Source organism: Nycticebus coucang, chromosome 2 (genome assembly GCF_027406575.1).
Source record: "Nycticebus coucang isolate mNycCou1 chromosome 2, mNycCou1.pri, whole genome shotgun sequence".
NCBI lineage: Eukaryota > Metazoa > Chordata > Mammalia > Primates > Lorisidae > Nycticebus > Nycticebus coucang.
The window spans coordinates 7094220-7112078 of record NC_069781.1 but is presented as its reverse complement, the minus strand read 5'-3'; the positions used below and the strand labels follow the sequence as shown (position 1 = coordinate 7112078).

Sequence of the window (17859 nt, the reverse complement as noted above, 5' to 3'; positions counted from 1 at the left end):
CCACCTCACAGGCGAGGTGGGGGGCAGGGACATGCCCCAAGTCGCCTCCAGAGGGAAGAATGTAAGAATGTGTCCTTGCTCTCAAAGGTACCTCTTATTCCTGAGCTCAGGGCTCTGTCCCGTGTCTCTGCAGGAGGCCGGGTCCTGCAGCTCCCCCTCGTGCGGGCAGAGGATGCTGGGAGGTACTCTTGCAAGGCCTCCAATGAGGTGGGCGAGGACTGGCTGCACTACGAGCTGTTCGTGCTGAGTGAGTGGCGCTGGGGTGTAGGTGGGCCCAGGACTGCAGGCTCCTGAGGACCTCCCTCTGGGGGCCACTGAGGTGGGGTGCCCTCTAATGGGGTTGCCGTCCTGGGCTGTGAACTAGGAGAAGTGGATTCAAATTCTGAGTTAGAAGATTCCTAGCTGTGTGACGTTGAGTAAATCACAACCCTCTCTGTGCCCCAGATTCCCTAGTTGTGTCAGGGCCTGGGAGGATCTAGTGAGCAGGACACAAGGAGCCAGCCAGTGCCAGGCACCAAATGCCCCTCTTGCCTCCATGCCCACCCCGCTCCCCAGGGACCTCTGATGGCCCCTCAGCCTCCTCTCCCCACCCCCAGCCCCACCTGTGATCCTAGGCGGCACGGAGGAAGTGGTGGAAGAGGTGACAGTCAATGCCAGCAGCACCGTCAGCCTGGAGTGCCCGGCCCTGGGTAACCCTGTGCCCACCATCTCATGGCTCCAGAACGGGCTGCCTTTCTCCCCAAGCCCACGGCTGCAAGTCCTGGAGGACGGGCAGGTCTTGCAGGTCAGGGCAGCCCCTGGGGGTGCTTCCGCCCACACTGCTTGTCTGGGAACGGAGGAGCAGTCATTGTCTATGCCACCTGAGGCTTTGTGCCTGCAGCCACGCTGAGCCCGAGGGCTTAATTCAGCTCAGCAAAGACTCTCCCATGCAGAGTCTCGCTGGGCAAGCACAGGGTGGCACATGGCACCTGCCAGTTCAGGCAACCCCAGGAAAAGGATGTGTGTGCCACACCTAGACTCAGGACACTGGGCAGCACCTTGGCCTCTTAGGGTCCAGACACAGAACACTGCTCAACAGGGGTTCAGGGAGATTGTTCTCACATCAAGTTTGCTGTAGAGCACCACCCAGCTGCAACCTCAACCCCCAAGTGTCACACAAAGCCCCAGAAGGACGTGTCCCCACCCCACTCCCATGAGTCCCTGGGGCCCACGTGTCTGGTGTGGGGTAGGAGGGAGGGAGGGCAGCCTCACAGTAGCTCCCGGGGGTGGCAGGGTCCAAGGGGCCTCTGGCCTCTCCCAGGCACCGGCTTCTTGCACCCATAGGTTTCCACAGCAGAGGTGGCTGACGCCGCCAGCTACATGTGTGTGGCTGAGAACCAGGCAGGCTCCGCGGAGAAGCTTTTTACGCTCAGGGTCCAAGGTGAGCAGGGCTGAGCAGGCACCCCTAAGGGCTCCTTGTCCCTTTCTGAAGACTCTTTGACCCTTCCTGAGGGCTGCCACCTTGGTGCTTCCAGTATGCTGAGCTCTGGAACCCACGCTCAAGAGTTCAGGGGTTCTAGCCTAGCATTAGCCTACATCCTGGGACAGGGAGTGTTTGAAGGACCCTGATCACTAGCTGAATAGCTGTGGCCTCGAGAACAGAGGCAGTGTTGAGCACTCAGCTCATGGACTCAAACCTGAATTGATATTTGGACTCTGCCACTGAGCAGCTGTGTGGCCTGGGAGCAGTGGCTCTCCCTCTCTGATCTCTGAGCCCCAGCATTCTTGAGAGTAAGATAGTTATGAGGTTTCTGCACAGGGTCATTTGAAGATGCATGAGGAGCTGGTGAAGCTCTCATTGTCTCACACTGGCTCTCTGCATTCTCCTTTCTGTCTTTATCCTGGTGGCTATGGGGACAGTCCCACCACGAATCGCAGGCCTGAACTCAGAGAAGGTCGCTGCCATCCTCAATAGCAGTGTCTCCCTCCCTTGTGATGTCCATGCTCACCCAAGCCCCGAGGTTACATGGTACAAGGACAGCGGGGCCGTCTCCTTGGGTGAAGAGGCCTTCCTCCTGCCTGGTAGGTAAATTGAGGCATCAGGCCTGGCCTTGAGGTTATGTGGGGACTGAGTTATTTCCTCAACCCTGGGACAACACTGGGGTCTGGGAGGGATTCAGGGCTGGGGGAGTGGCCCTGGGAGCTGGGCCAGGTTGCTGGTGTGAGGGGCCAGCTCCCCCTGCTCCCGGCAGGTACCCACACTTTGCACCTGGCGCGAGCACAGCCATCAGACTCTGGGACGTACACATGTGAGGCCCTCAATGCTGCCGGCCGAGACCAGAAGCTGGTGCAGCTGAGTGTGCTAGGTATGTGCCTGTCTGTCTGCCCCCCACCATTGCTTCCTTGGGCAGTGTGGCCAGGGGCAGGGCAACTGGCACTGGGGGAGGCAGGACAGCTGCTGTGGCCAGCTCTATGGGGGGCAGAGCCTGGCCTGGGAAGGGCTCACCAGAGGCCTGCAAACACTGGGAGGGGCATCACATCTCCCAGTCTAGGGGGCCAAGGCCCAGAGAGGCAGGAGGCTGTGCTTGAGTACACAGCGGTCCTTGACCTGCTGGCCTGGCTGTCCTCTAGCTCCCCTGGGGTCAAGTCCATTGTGTGACATTTGTGGGCCTCCATAGGCTTACCTGTGGCTGAGCCAGGGAGGGCATGGGGACAGCCACTTTGCCTCACTCTGCTGTCTTGGCCCTCAGTTCCCCCTACCTTTAGGCAGGGCCTCAACAGCCCCCAGGATGCAGTCGTGGTGCGGGCCGGGGACAAGGCCGTCCTGAGCTGTGAGACAGACTCGGTCCCTGAGCCAACTGTCTCCTGGTACAAAGATGGGCAGCCTCTGGTCCTAGTTCAGCGGACTCAGGCTCTGCAGGGTGGACAGAGGCTAGAAATTCTAGAAACCCAGGTAAGTCGCTGGGGGCGGGGGGTTGACATGTGAGTATCAGGGGCAACCATCAGTGGGGGGAGGTGGACAGGTGTGTGGCTGAGTGTGGGGGCTGACTCCTTGGCCTGTGGGATCCCAAACTGAGTTGATTAGCAACTTCCAGGGTGGGAGACATGGGATAAGCATTGAGCTCTTGAGTCAGGTTTCAGATCCAGCTCTGCACCCAAGGTCAAAGTCAAGGATGACTCTCAGCCGGGACTTTCCCCACTGCCTACTTCAGTTTCCCCAGGATCTTTTTTCAGGCCCCCTGGCTGACTGTCAGTGACTCCTGAGAGTCTATCCCTCCCTCCCTGGTGTGGGTTAGATGCTCAGAAGTGTTTGTTGGATGAATATTTGCTGCTTCTCCAAAAACTCATTCTGGGCTCCTCTCTCCTGGCCCGACTCCATCCCCAGGGCGAGGGGACTTTCCCTCCAGACTTGGTGACTTGCAGTCCCAGGGAGCAGGGGTCCAGAACCTGTGTACTCACCTGCTAGGGGCCTCCTGCTTCTCGAGGCCCTTGGGAAGGGCCAGAGGGCCCCAACTCCCTTTGGCTTCCCAGTCAGGTCCAGCATAGCTGGGGAGCGAGCCCCTGCTCTGGAAGCTTTGGGGGCTTCTTAGATGTTTTGGGGGAGTCCTAGTCACCCCAGCTCTGTGCACCCTGTCACCATGTCTTCTTCCTATCCCAGGTGTCGGATAAAGGTTTGTACAGCTGTAGCGTCAGCAATGTGGCTGGGGAGGCCATGCGGACCTTCATCCTCACCGTCCAGGGTAAGTGGGGGAGCAGCCTGGCCAGCACAGCTGTGGGTGCTCTGGCAGCACACAGGACTGCCCTGGAGGAGGAGGACAGTGGCTGGAGAGAGGTAGTATTGCTCAGTATTATGGGCGGAAGATCTGGAATTTGAAAGGCAGGATTAGCAGCACCCGAATAGGACTCTGCCCATGACCTGCTTGATCGGTTTAGTAGAGTGACCATGTCTCTTGGAGCCTCAGGCTTATCTGTGACAAAGAGACTAAAAGCAGGAACTGTCCACTGGGCACTTTGAAGTACCCAAGCACATGGATGGCCATTCACAGGGCCTGGCATGAGAGCACTGGCGTGAAGGGGCCCAGAGAGAGCAGAGGCCACTTCATCTCTATCCTCATTCCTCAGGGGGCCTTGTCCCATTAGCACAAGAATGGAACTTAGGTGACATTTGAGCCTGGAGGAGGAGGAACCTGGCTGAGCTGTCTTGCAGATCTTTCTTGCAGCCAGATGTTGTTTCATGCTAAGTTAGAATATGGACTCAGCTGTGTGACAGAGAGACCCCACTTACAGTGGCCTAAGTGGGCGGGGGAGGTTACCTCTCTCAGCCAAAGGCCCAGAGGTGAGAGTCTCACTGTAGGGTCGCTCAACATCATGTGGTGATGTAGGGACCCAGGTTCCTTCCATATTGTTGATCTTCCAACTCTTGGGATGTTGTCCCTATTCCTGTGGATGACACTGGGACACTGCATCCTGTCCCAGTCCACAGGAAGCAGGAAAGAGCAGAGTGGAGGCCAGTGTGTCTTTTATGTAGAAGCTGTGTTTGTCCCTTCTGTGTGGACTCCATCAGTGAGCACTGAGGCAGTGGCCACAACAGGCTGCAGGGGAGACTGGGGAGTGCGCTCAGCTAAAACCCTATAAAAAAACCTATAGAGTTTTAGCTAGTGCTAAGAACAGGCTGGGGGTGGGGGTGCCAGCTGTCTGCCATGGATGGCAAATCCAGTAGCTTCCCCAGCAGGTGAGTAGGGGCCACATCCAACCCTGAGCCATATTGAAAACCATCACTAAAAATGACAGATACCAGACTTGCTGACCCTTCTGGTGACCCCTTTCATGAAGGGGGAAAGTGAGAGGGTCTAGGCCCTGAGGGCAAAGATGTTTCATTCTGAGCCTAGTCAACTCTGTCCCCCTGGTAGTGGCCACCTGGGGAGTGTGACTTCATCCAGGTGGAGCGGGAGAGCATTTTGGTCTGGATTAGTAACACCTGCCCCGGCATAAGTCGAGGGCTGCTTGGTGTGAGCTTTGCTTTTGCCGTCCTTGGGGTGAGTGGACCCTCGGGGCTCGGCTTTGTAAATGCTTTCAGACAGCTGCTAGTTCTATTTACATCTATGACTAGAGCAACCCCATCTCCATCAATGGCAGCATACCATGTGGATTCCTAACCACCAGGAAGGGCTTTGGGGCCTCCCTGCTGTGCCCAAGAGGAGGGCAATGAGGACAAGAGAGCCAGAGCTCTGAGAATTTGGCTTCTGCCCTGCAGTGCCCCCCATGTTTGAGAACCCCAAGACGGAGACAGTGAGCCAGGTGGCTGGGAGCCCTCTAGTCCTGACCTGTGATGTGTCCGGGCTTCCTGCACCCACAGTTACTTGGCTGAAGGACAGAATGCCCGTGGGTGAGTATGCCTATCCTTCCCATCTCAGGGTGAAAGTGGGTGTGGACAAAGGAAGTTGCTGGTTGTCAGCGCTGGGTCTGGCTCCTGTGGGGGCTCACTGAGCCCTTGAGTCCACACTCTCAGTCAGTTCCCAGGAGACTCTACATTGTGCAGGGTGGGCCCAGAGGGCCATGACAAAGCCCAGCTGGGAGGCTCCATCAGGGGCTCCCAGGATGGTCAGCACCAGAATGCACTTGCTTCACTGTCCCCTCCAGTACATCCTGAACTCCCTGTGGACAGGGACTGTCGTAGTTCTCTTTGACCACCAAGCTCAGTGGGACATAGGGCAGCTGTTCATGCATTTGTGTTGAAAGGCCCGCTAGGATCTGGGCGAGGAGGGCAGCCTGGGCCAGTGCCCTGAGAGAAGGAAGTGGGAGGTGCTCCAGGCCTGAGCAGACCCAGGGTCAGTGGACGGCTGGTCCGGTTTGATCAGAGGACTCGATGCATTAAAGGAAGGGTGGAGAGGAAGAGTGCGCTAGGTGAGGGCAGGGCCTGAGGGTAAGTCCTGGACAAGAGAGGACTTACCCTTTCAAGAGAGCAGGTCCCTTGGGAAGCGATGTTGCAAGTGGAAGGAAACAGAAAAGGTTATAAAGAACAGAGGAGCCCAGAGACCAGGAAGGCAGTTGTGTACAAGGCGCACCTGCCCTGTGGCCTACAGCTTCCTATGAGCACAAGAATGGGGCAGACAATTCAAAGGGTCCCCTCCATCCCACAGAGAGCAGCGTGGTTCACGGCGTGGTCTCCCGAGGGGGCCGCCTCCAGCTGAGTCACCTGCAGCCAGCCCAGGCTGGCACCTATACATGTGTGGCTGAGAACGCCCAGGCTGAGGCCCGCAAGGACTTTGTGGTGGCTGTGCTGGGTAGGTCTGCACCCAGCACCCATGTCCTGCCCCCATGGCAGCCCCTGCCATCCCCAGCCTCAACTTAGCCCCTGTTGCAGTGGCCCCCCGGATCCGGAGCTCAGGCGAGGCCCAGGAGCACCATGTCTTAGAGGGGCAGGAGGTGTGGCTGGACTGCGAGGCTGATGGGCAGCCGCCACCTGAAATGGCCTGGCTGAAGGATGGCAGCCCACTGGGCCAGGATGTGGGTCCCCACCTCCGGTAAGGACTGGCCTATGCCCCCCTACAGGTGGCAGGGCCCACAGACCCTCACTGACCACCCCTGCTCCCTTCCCTATGGCAGGTTCTACCAGGATGGTGGCTCCCTCATGCTGAAGGGCCTGCGGGCTTCGGACTCCGGCGCCTACACCTGCGTGGCCCACAGCCCAGCTGGGGAGGATGCCAGGCTGCACACAGTGAATGTGCTGGGTGAGGAGCCCTGGGTGGGGGCCGCAGCAGCCTGGCCAACTTGGGGCTGCCACAGGGGTATGTGAAGGGCATGTGACTAGTGGCCGGGCTACAGGAGACCTACTGCCCCAGCCATGCTCACATGGATCGGACCTCTCGGCCTCCATGCCTCCTCTGCAAACTAGAAGCTTAAGTGTTCTGGCCCAGGGTGCAGGCAGATAAAGAGGGCTGGGGTGAGGCTATGCCATGACACGTGGGCCTCATCCTTCACGAGGACTGGAGGCCACAGGAGTTGCTGGTGGCAGAAGGCCAGGTCCAGCGCCACCTCTTGGAATTTCCTTGGGAGGAGCCCGCCTTCCCTCCAGACCCCCTCACTGTGCCTCTTTTTTCTCTCTGTGCACCCCAGTGCCCCCCACCATCGAGCAGGGAGCAGATGACTCAGCAATTCTGGTGAGCAGGCCTGGGGAGCTGGTGACCATGACGTGCCCCACCCGGGGGTCCCCACCCATCCATGTGAGCTGGCTCAAGGACGGTCTGCCCCTCGCGCTGTCCCAGCGCACCCACCTCCACAGCTCTGGCCGCACCCTCAGGTAGGGGAGAGGCTGCCTATCCCCTCAGCTGGTCAGTCACAGGCCCAGGCACATTCTCAGGCAGCTTGGGTCTAAAACCACTTCTGAAGGGGTTTTGGAGTAAAACTAATATAAACATGCACAGTTTTACCACAGGGAGAGTGAGTTGGAGTTTCCAGCAGAGGAGTGTCATGACGTGACTTAAATTTTTTTTTTTTTTTTGAGACAGTCTCACTGTGTTGCCCTTGGTAGAGTGCTGTGGTGTCACAGCTCACAGCAACCTCAAACATGACAATCAACACAGTGTCTCTGTCCTCCCGTCAATGAGTTCATCACCTGTTATGAGTTTAATTCTGCTCCCCTCCCCACCCCAGGTAGAATGCTGTGGTGTCACAGCTCACAGCAACCTCAAACTCTTGGGCTTAAGCCTCAGCTTCCCAGGTAGCTGGGACTACAGGTGCCCACCACAATGCCCAGCTATTTTTTGGTTGTAGTTGTCGTTGTTTGGCAGGCCTGGGCTGGGTTCGAACCTGCCAGCTCCAATGTATGTGGCTGGCACCCTGGCCACTGAGCTGTGACTTAAAATTTTTTACTGGGGTGAAATATACACATCATAAAATTCACTATTTTAAACCATGTTTAAGTATCCAGTTCTGTTTCCGGCTTTGTTGCTCAGCCAGCACCACCACCCTCCCAGAACATTTCCACCTTGTAAAATGGAAACCCTAAGCACTAACTCCTCCTCCCTCTAAGCACTAACTCCTCCTCCCCAGTTTCTGGCGGTCTCTGTGACTTTGCCCACTTCAGGGTTCTCCTGTAAGTGGTGTAATCATATTTGTCCTTCTGTGTCTGGCTTATTTCATTTTGTGTAATGTCCTCAAGGTTCACTCTTACTGTGTTGTATGTGTCAGAATCTCCTTGCTTTTCAAGGCTCAGTAACACTCTGTTGTTTGGGCACTTTTATCCCTTCATCCTGCACAGACACTTGGGTTGCTTCCACGTTTTAGCTACTGTGAATAATGCTGTAATGATGGCTGTACTGACAGATTCGTATCTGTGAAAGTCTCTCCTTCCAATTCTATTGAATTGTAACTTAGGTTTAGAGAGGGTCCTTCTGGCTGCTGTGTGAACAGCAGATTGGCGGCCAAGGGCAGAGCCCCAGAACCTGGGGGCTCTTGTGATAATCCAGACGAGATACCATAGGTTGAGATACCAGCGTGCAGGTGGAGGAGGTGAAAGGTGGTCAGATTAGGGGATAGATATTAAAGGCAGAGCTACTGGTATTTGTGAAGAGATGAGAGAATGGCAGGCCTTGAACATGACTCCTGATGCTGAGGTTTTTATCCCTGGTACCTTCCAGGAAGGTTGTGGTTCCTGTTTTCTGAGATCTGTGGGAGGACTAGGTTAAGGGGGGAGTCCTGGAGTTCTGTTTTGACATGTTGGTTTGAGAGGTTCCAGGGGAGGACCTGGTTACTCCAGTTAGAATGGACATTCGAAGGTTGGCAGCAAGTGGGTAGTGCTGGAAGCCAGGACCAGTCTCACCCCCAAGCAAATGTGGACTGTGCCACAGGGACGGGTGGGGTGGGAGGTTGACTGGAGGCAGCAGGAGGCTATCTGGAGAGAGTGCAAAGGGGCCACAGGAGACAAAGCCTGAGGATCAACTGTCACTGGGGATCTTTCAAGAGCCGTGGGGAGGAGACGTCAGGTGAAAGGGGATTTAAGAGAAAGACAGGCAGCAGAGCCAGTGAGTGAAGGGATGGTCTAGAAGGGCAGACAAGCCATTCACGTGCCCGGGCAGCAGGACTTCCAGAATTTGGAGGGCAGAAGGTTTGGCTATGGAGTGAGGTGGGCTGGGGTGGGCAGCAGGGGAGGAGGCTCAGAGAGGGACAGTGGGGCTTTATCCTGGGGGAACCAGCGAGCCAGGGAGGGAGTTAAAGCAGAGCCACCCCTGTGGCCAGCAAGCTGCTGGGAGACAGGACAGAAGAGGGAAGTGTCCTGGGAGTCCTTCCACTTAGCAGGCACCTCTCTCCACCCACCACCCCAACCTGCTGGGGATTCAGGATTTCCCGGGTGCAGCTGGCAGATGCTGGTATCTTCACCTGCGTGGCCTCGAGTCCAGCTGGTGTGGCAGACAGGAACTTCACCTTGCAGGTGCACGGTATGGAGCCAGGGGTGGGCCAAGGGGCTCCTTTGGCCTTTCAGGGTAAGAATCCAGGCCCTTGGCCCCTCTGCCCATCTGGTGGAACCAGGGGTCAGGCCCTATGGTGGCAAGGTGGAGTAGCACCCAATTCAGTCTTTGATGCATTCAGTTGCTCAAGCTCTTACTCTGGTGGGCCAGGGGCACCAGGACAGGCTGGGCACAGAGCAGCCCTGCCCCCAGGGAGTCAGTGCAGGAAACAGTCTCTGGCAACTAGTGATACCAGGAGAGGGGAGATCTGTGGGAACACAGAGGAGGATGCCTCACCCGGCCTTGGGGGTTCAGGGAGCCTTCCTGGAGGAGGCAAGGTCTAAGCTGAGTCCTAGAGATGAAAAGAAATTGTCCAGGACAAAAAGGGCATTCCAGCCAATAGGAACAGCCTATGCAAAGGTCCTAGGGGGAGGGCCACCTGTCATGGAATAAAATGACCCTGCCTACCCTGGCCCTTCACAGTGCCCCCTGTCCTGGAGCCAGCAGAGTTCCGGAAGGATGTGGTAGTGGTCCGTGGCTCCTCGGTGGTCCTCCTGTGCGAGGCCCAAGGCATCCCCCTGCCCCTCGTATCATGGATGAAGGATGGGGAGCCCTTGTCACCCCAGAGCCTGGAGCAGGGTCCTAGCCTACAGCTAGAGGCCACAGAAGCTGCTGATTCAGGGACCTATTCCTGTGTGGCACAGAGCGAGGCGGGGGAAGCCAGGAGGCATTTCCAGCTGACCGTCATGGGTGGGTCATCTGTCCTCAGGCTGGCTTCTCTGGGCTCGGGGGGCGGGTAGGGCTCTGGGGTTGGTGGGAAAGGCAGTGAGGGAGGTGAGTCTCCTGGGAACTTGTGGCTGCCACCTGGCTTCCCGATGGGACATCCTGATGGCCTTGCCTGTAGGCTGTGGGTAGCTGGGGTGTCTGACTCTCCCGGGGCTGTGCTTTTCTGTCTTGTTCACCAAACCTTGGTGGCAGAAGCAAGAATAAGAGCCACCAAGTCTGAGGAGGACAGAGCCCTAAGACTCAACACAAAGTTTTGCAAGTGTTGTGCCATATTGGAAAAATTTGTGTCAACTGTGTGTTCCCCTCCATGCTGTATCCCTGTTGGTGTTAAAGCACAAATAATTATCACAGGAAGATGGGCTAATGGTTTCTGATATTTCCAGGACCTTCCAACACCCCCCCCAACTCTGCTGGTTTGGGCCCCACCTGCTGTCAGCACCTGGATGGGGGACGGTATGTGGAACCCCAGCCCCCCACACTGTCAGCTACAGCTGACCCAGGGTGGGTTGTTTTGCAGATCCCCCCCACATCGAGGACTCAGGATGGCCTAAAGAGCTGTTGCTGACCCCTGGTGCCCCCCTGGAGCTTGTCTGTGATGCCCAGGGCACCCCCCAGCCCAACATCACCTGGCATAAAGATGGGCAGGCCCTGAGCCAGCTGGAGAGCAGCAGCAGAGCCGGCCGGGTGCTCCGGGTAGAGGGTGTGCAGGTGTGGGTGCGCTGCCGCCAGGGACAAGGCTGCGGTGGGGGAAGAAGGAAGATGACAGCTTCCCCAGGTTCAGAGGGCATTTGGCAAGGCCTGGCCAAACTCCTCCTTTGTGAGGGGTGAGAGTGTAGATATGACCCACCTGGGCAGTGGCCTGGGAGCTCCCAGCCTGGTCAGAGCCAGGGTTGATGCAAAAACCAAGAAACTTCCCATCAAGGACAGATAAGGACTGGTGCGGTCAGGGAGGACTTCTGGAGGAGGTGGGCCGTGTGCCAGCCTTGAAGCAAGATTGAGATAGAGATGGAGAATCCCAGAGAGGGGTGCAGGCTGGCTGGGCCTCTGCAGGGCTGAGTGTGACTCCTGGGTCCCTCACTGTGTAAGAAGAAAGCCAGCCTGGGAGGTGGGCAGGCTGGGCCCAAGGCAGCTGCTTACCCTGCTCCATCCCCAGGTGGGAGATGCTGGGCTGTACACGTGCCTGGCTGAGAGCCCTGCAGGTGAAGTGGAGAAGAGCTTTTGGGTCAGGGTTCAAGGTAGGGAATGTGGGGGCAGGGGTGGGAGACAGGATGGGGCCTGTAGGGGTGGGTCTACCCTTCATGTCCTCTTGCACCCCCAGCCCCTCCAAACATTGTTGGGCCCCAAGGCCCCCGCTCTGTGGTCGGCCTGGCTCCGGGGCAGCTGGTCCTGGAGTGTCCTGTAGAGGCAGAGCCAGCGCCTGAGATTGAGTGGCACCGAGACAGCGTCCTGCTGAAGGTGGGTGCCAGGCGGGGCACCCAGGGGCACTGCCTTCTGCCCTTCTCAGCCCCAGCCCATCAGCTGGGGTCCTGGGTGCTGAGGCTGCTCTGAGCAGCACTTTGGTATTACTTTCTGGGTCCCCTCCTCCCCCTCCAGACGCTACTGCCACCCCCATTCTAGGTGGGACTCAGAGGCAAACCTTGGGGCACCCGGGCTGCTGAGGCACACCCCTGGTTCCTCCAAGCTGTGTACAGTGGCTGTGTGAGCTGGGGCCAGTGGCAGAGGCTCCCTGCGCTCATCCCTCAAACTGGACAAGTTTGCTGCTTTGCATCAAGGGTTATAGGTCCTTTGGCGAGAGCTCCAGGGACTGGAGGGGTGGGGGGAGGGTTGCATCTCTTCCTAGGGGAGCCCATTTCCTCAGAGGGTCTTCAGCTGGGCATTGAGTCTGGGCCTGCAGCCAGCCTGCAATGGGGCAAACCCCCCTGCCCAGCCTCACTGGTTCCTGGTCTTCCCTGCCTGGTGTGGCCGGCTGCTGACAAACTCTCCCCCCACCCCGGGGTCTCTGCAGGAGGATGCCCACACGCAGTTCCCGGAGCAGGGCAGGTTCCTCCAACTGCAGGCCCTGAGCACGTCTGATGGCGGCAACTACAGCTGCATAGCCCGCAATGCCGCAGGCAGCACCAGCGTGGCCTTTCTCGTGGAGATCCACAGTGAGTGTGGCCCCCCCATCCTGCCCCGCCCCATCCCTCAGAGCCACAGGCTCCCAGCCCTGGCCCTCTTTGCCCTCCCCAGCTTCACCCACCATAAGGCCGGGACCGCCCTCTGTGAATGCCTCGGTGAACCAGACGGCCCTGCTGCCCTGCCAGGCTGATGGCATGCCCCGGCCCCTCGTGAGCTGGAGGAAGGACGGGGCCCCCCTGGATCCTGGGAGCCCCAGGTGGGAGCTGGAAGGGATGGGCCTCTGGGAGGGTCTCGGGTGCCTCTTTGTGGGTTGTAAACAGAAACCCACCAGGGCGGTCAGAGCACAAAAAGTCTTTATCATTAGGACGTGGGGTGTCTCCTGGAACACAAGGACAGACAGGCCACGCGTTAAGGGCTCTTGCTGATCTCTGCTTCTCTCTGCTTGTGGGCTTCATGTCTCTCTCCTCTCTCCCTCTCTACATTTCTTTCTCTCTGAATGTGAGATGCCTCCCTAGCACCCCCTGGGCCCCCAAGTTTACAGCTCCTCAGCTCATACAACCTAACAATTGTCTGTGAATCCCAATCCCACATTCGCTGGGCAGAGAATGCCAGTGGCCCAGCCGGAATGATATGTCCATCTCCAATACGGTCTGCCGTGGGCAGGACTGCACAGTACAGACATGGCCTTTGGGAAGGATACTTCTCAGACCTAGGGCCCGTTCCCAGAAAGAGTGTTGTCTCACTGTCTCTCGGGAGAGGCCAGCCCCAGGCAGCAGCACAGGAGGCTTGAGCAGCCCCTCTCTACTTTTCCAGTGCTGGCTTTGGGTGTGGGGACTGCCCATAGGCTGTGACCCCTGACCTTGGCCTCACAGACACAGGACTCTTGACTCCTGAGTCAGCGTCTTCTTGCTGGGAAAACCAGGGCAGAGGGGAGGCCCCACCGGCCTGCTGGTCTCCATGGCAGCTCCTCCCTCCCTTGCAGGTTTGAAGTTCTGCCCGAAGGTTCACTGAGGATCCAGCCAGTCCTCGCCTGGGATACAGGCCACTACGTCTGCCTGGCATCCAACTCTGCAGGCTCCGATCGGCAAGGCCGCCACCTCCAGGTCTTTGGTATGTGGCCCAGGGAAGAGTGTATTCCCTGCCTTCAGTGGCTGGTCCTACTTAGCTTCTGGGTCACCCCATCCGTAAGGAGCCAAGAGCAGTGGTTTTCAAATGTTCTTGACCATGAAGGCCATTAGTAGAAAGTTTTGCTCATGCGCAGTTAAAGGATGCAGATTATGTACACATATCCTGCATGGACCTGCTCCGATGCTGTTCTATTAGGGAATAAGAAAGCACAAAAGGTCAAACATTTAAAAGCTTAGATTCAAAGTCACCAGAGTCAGCCGCCCTAATCTCCTCTCCCTACTCCAATGGATGGCCTTGTTGGAGGCCACTCTGGTGGACCCTGGCCTTGGGCAGGGGCTGACAGGAAGTCAAACCCTGGAGGCTTCGTTTGAGGACAGATAATGAGGAGGCACAAGGCTCCGGGTGGGGGAAGGCCCCCAGACCCCAGCTTTGGGAGCCTGTTAGAAGCTCTCCCTCCAAAGTATCTCCTGCCCTGCTGCAGAGACAGGCTGAAGGGGGTAGTGAGTGCCCTTGCCCCAGGCACAGCCTCTGGACACAGCCTTGGGGAAGCTCATCACCCTCAATCCTGCACCCTGTCTCCTGACCACTGCCCTCTCCCCAGAGCCTCCAGCCATTGCCCCCAGCCCCTCCAACCTGACCCTGACTGCCCACACCCCAGCCTCACTGCCCTGTGAGGCCAGCGGCTCCCCCAAACCCCTGGTGGCCTGGTGGAAGGACGGACAGAAGCTGAACTTCCGCCTGCAGCAGGGCACCTACCGGTAATCAACTGACCCTTGCAGCAGCATCCTGGGGCATGTCGGGTGGGGGGCATGCCCATCTTACAGGGTGGGGGGTACAGGGCAGAAATGAGGCAAGGTATGCTTGGGTCTCACTAAAGCCAGGACCAGAATGTATGTGTGGCCTCAGGGGAACAGGGGTCTTTACACAAAGGGATGAGAGCATTTGGGATACACGACTAAACAGAGAGTGTGTACCTTTACGTCCATCTTGGTCATTTTGTTTTTATTTAAAAACAAAACGTGGCAGCCTAAGCTTGGGCCAGCTGAGTCTGGGTGTAGAATCACCCCAGGAGCCTCCACCTCCCCATTTCTCAGATGGTAAACGGGGGGCATTAAAGGGTTGAAACAGCAGAGAATTTACCAGACATTCATTGTATTAAGTGCCAGGTCATCCAGAGCTGTGTGTCTAAAGTTTGGGGATTCGAATGTGGTTATTATGATAAAAAGTTATCATAGGGTCAGGCACAGTGGCTCACACCTGTAATCCTAGCACTCTGGGAGGCTCAGCAGGGAGGATCATTGAAGTCAGGAATTTTAGTCTGGACAACATAGTGAGACCCTGTCTCTACAAACAGCTACTTGGGAAGTTGAGGTGGGAGGATCGATTGAGCCCAGGAGTTCCAGCCTGTAGTAAGCTATGATCCTGCTGGGGTGACAGAGTGAGACACTGTCTGAAAGAAAAGAAGGAAAGGAAGGAAGGAAGGAAGGAAGGAAGGAAGAAAAGAAGGAAGGAAGGAAGGAAGGAAAAGAAAGCTTTAGAGAGGGTTATTATGGCATAGCAAACATTCAGGGTTATAGGGAAACTTGGGGATGAAAATTACCTACAAGAGCAACAGCTAGACCTTTGGGGGCAGAAACTACCAAAAGAAACTTTTAGAGTCAGGCAGGGCTGGGAACTGGGTTATAGGAATGGAGATGGTCACGAGATCCCACACCAGACTGCCCCAGCAGAAAGGCTGTGGCTGGCTCAGAGCAGTCACTTAACTGTCTGTCTATCCACCCCAGGCTCCTGCCCTCCAATGCTCTGCTGCTCACAGCCCCCAGCCCCCAGGATGAAGCCCAGTTTGAGTGTGTGGTGAGCAACGAGGTGGGTGAGGCCCGCAGGCTCTACCAGGTGACTGTTCATGGTGAGTTGGGGCCAGAGGCCATGAAAGAGACCTGGAGGGTGGGGCAGCACCTTCCCGCCCCTGGGTCCTCTCCCTTCTGCAGGGAATGGCTCTGATTTCCTCCCAGCCTTCCCGTGCATCCCAGGATGCCTTCCAGGAAGCCCTCTCAAAGTTTCAGGCCCTCTCAGGTCCTGCCACCCACCCCATGTAACCCCAGTTCCTGGGACGTGGGATCTCCCAGGAGAGCCCCCCCAAATCCAGAATGTTCTAAGCACAGTCTGAGCATATCATCTCAGTTAGAAATCCCTCCTTCCATGGTTGCCCACTTCCCTCAGGTAGCATGTAAGATTTCACCTGGATCCATAAGGTCCTGTGTGGTCTAGCCCTGCTGACCCCCAGACCCGCCTCGTTCAGGGGTCCAGCCATGCTGCCCACCTCTGGGCTTTTGCACATGCTGTTCCCCCTGCCAGGAACACTTCTCCTGTCACCCGGCCAATGCCTGCTTTCCTTCAGACCTCAAGTTAGATACCACTTCCCCCAGGGCCTTCTCTGGCCTCCCCTCTCCTAGTTGAATAGCTCCCTCAAAGCTCCCTTCTGCCATGGAACTTGTAATCTGAAGCTACCAGACCAGCATCTCCACAAAAAGCTGTGCATGGCTATATCCCTGTGCCCCCAAATATTTGCTGAGGGAGCACATGTGACACCCCTCTGCTGTTCCTGCTCCCCCCCCGGCTCTTGGTCACTAGGTCACCTCGTGTCTCAGTCTACATGTATAATTCTCAGGGCCTGGACCCATGGCCATGAGCTCCCTCCCAGCTGTACCCAGCATGGCCTCAAACCTTGTCTTGGGTTTCAGGGCCTCCCACCATTGCTGATGACCAGACAGACTTCACTGTGACCACAATGGCACCTGTGGTCCTCACATGCCACAGCATGGGTGTGCCAGCTCCAACTGTGTCCTGGAGCAAGGCAGGCACCCAGCTGGGGGTGCGGGGGAACGGCTATCGTGTCTCACCTTCGGGTAAGTAAGGGTGAGCCACAGAGACAGGGGAGACAGGGAGAGTGGGCAGAGAAAGGGAGCCCACATGGTAGAGCAAGATGGAAAGTTCTGGCCTAGTTCTGCCACTCACTTGCTTTGTGACCGGGAGAGCCCCCTTGCCTTCTCGGAGCTGCAGTCCCTCCTCTGTGCACTTCAGGGTTGAGATCCCTGAAGCTCATGGGCAAATCAGTGCTATTTCATAGGAAAATGGGAAAAATAATAGCTGCCAGCGAGTGTTTGTAAGCCCACCTGTACCCCATTAAAAGGTGCACCCTTCCTTCTGAAATCATGCTCTCAGTCTTTTGGTAATGAAAATTCCTTTCTTTGATGGAATTAAGGTAATAGTAGATAGTGATTTTTAGAATGTTTTTGCTTGACAAAGTAAAACGGCCACTTTATAGGGATTCTCCAAATTAAATGTATTAGTTGGCCAGTTAGTGAAACCCTAAAGTCTGGGAACCACTGGCCGGATCTAGAGTCTTCATACCCCCCAGAAGCGATAGAACTTCACTCCAGCGAGTAATAACAACAAAGCCCAGGGAGTCAAACAAGCCACAGTTCTGGTTCCATCTGAGACACGGCAGCGTCCGCGGGCTGGGCTAGGGTTCAGTGGGCTCTGCTCCCCTCACCCCCCAGCAGGGCCCAGGGGTCCATGGAGGACAATCTAGGAAGAACTTCATTCAATTATGGAGGTGCAGCCTGCAGCCGGGAAGGTTAGATGGTAACCAAGGCAGAGGCAGGGAGGGCAAAGGGAGGATGGAGGGGGAAGTAATCCTGGGAGGCTTCCTGGAGGTAAGTTTTTAACAGAGCAAGGAGAGAATAGCAAAATGTGGGAACTCTGGGTTGGGGATTCTATGCTGGATGTAGCAGATCTTGGAACTTCACACTTAGAAGAGGCTAGAGACCATCCTGTCTGATTCTTCATGGTACACATGGGAAAACTTAGGCCCAGAGAGTACATGGAACTTGCCCATGATTATGCTTTGGGCAGAGAGCAGAGGCAGTCATAAAACCCAGGTTCCCAGGTCGTCTGATCCCCTGTGCTGTTTACAAAAGGGCAGGGGAGGCAGGTTGAATGTCCAGGACCAGAGACCTCAGGGTGGGGTTTGTGGAAGCCCTGCTATCTCCATCATGGGTGACTTCAGCCCTACCCCCTCACTCCTATGACTGTTCCCACCCACAGGTGCGCTGGAGATCAGGCAGGCCCTCCCCATCCACACTGGCTGCTACACCTGCACAGCCCACAACTCTGCCGGCATGGCCCGTAAGCACGTGGTCCTCACTGTGCAAGGTAAGGAAGGGTCCCTGGCCCAGGCCGCCAAGGGAGCAGGTGGAGAGATAGAGACAGGTGGAGCCCAGGATGGAGGGGAGGCCCCAGGGCCCGGATCTGCCCTGATGGAATTCCTTGGGAGGAAAACATCAGCCCCGGCATCCTTGTTGCTATGTTGGAGGTTTTCAGACCCCAATCCCTTTAGAGG

At 56.9% G+C, this 17859-nt stretch overlaps 1 protein-coding gene and 1 non-coding gene across 2 annotated transcripts in view; one reads left to right on the top strand and one right to left on the bottom strand.

Moving 5' to 3' along the window:
- Positions 1–17859, top strand: part of HMCN2 (hemicentin 2) — a 141032-nt gene that overhangs the window by 99152 nt on the left and 24021 nt on the right. Inside the window, exons 55-78 of the mRNA XM_053559715.1 lie at positions 134–247; positions 597–784; positions 1324–1420; positions 1900–2061; positions 2232–2345; positions 2730–2932; positions 3638–3719; positions 5234–5365; positions 6120–6263; positions 6344–6503; positions 6586–6710; positions 7096–7279; positions 9319–9416; positions 9909–10175; positions 10729–10919; positions 11365–11446; positions 11530–11666; positions 12217–12358; positions 12441–12585; positions 13312–13439; positions 14059–14215; positions 15242–15363; positions 16199–16363; positions 17565–17672. Of these exons, the coding sequence (XP_053415690.1) occupies positions 134–247; positions 597–784; positions 1324–1420; positions 1900–2061; positions 2232–2345; positions 2730–2932; positions 3638–3719; positions 5234–5365; positions 6120–6263; positions 6344–6503; positions 6586–6710; positions 7096–7279; positions 9319–9416; positions 9909–10175; positions 10729–10919; positions 11365–11446; positions 11530–11666; positions 12217–12358; positions 12441–12585; positions 13312–13439; positions 14059–14215; positions 15242–15363; positions 16199–16363; positions 17565–17672 (3447 nt within the window). The remainder of the gene's footprint in view (positions 1–133; positions 248–596; positions 785–1323; positions 1421–1899; positions 2062–2231; positions 2346–2729; positions 2933–3637; positions 3720–5233; positions 5366–6119; positions 6264–6343; positions 6504–6585; positions 6711–7095; positions 7280–9318; positions 9417–9908; positions 10176–10728; positions 10920–11364; positions 11447–11529; positions 11667–12216; positions 12359–12440; positions 12586–13311; positions 13440–14058; positions 14216–15241; positions 15364–16198; positions 16364–17564; positions 17673–17859) is intronic.
- On the bottom strand, positions 7537–7599 carry LOC128580281 (small nucleolar RNA SNORD43). The gene has a single exon (XR_008378584.1). It is a non-coding gene; the product is annotated as a small nucleolar RNA SNORD43 (small nucleolar RNA).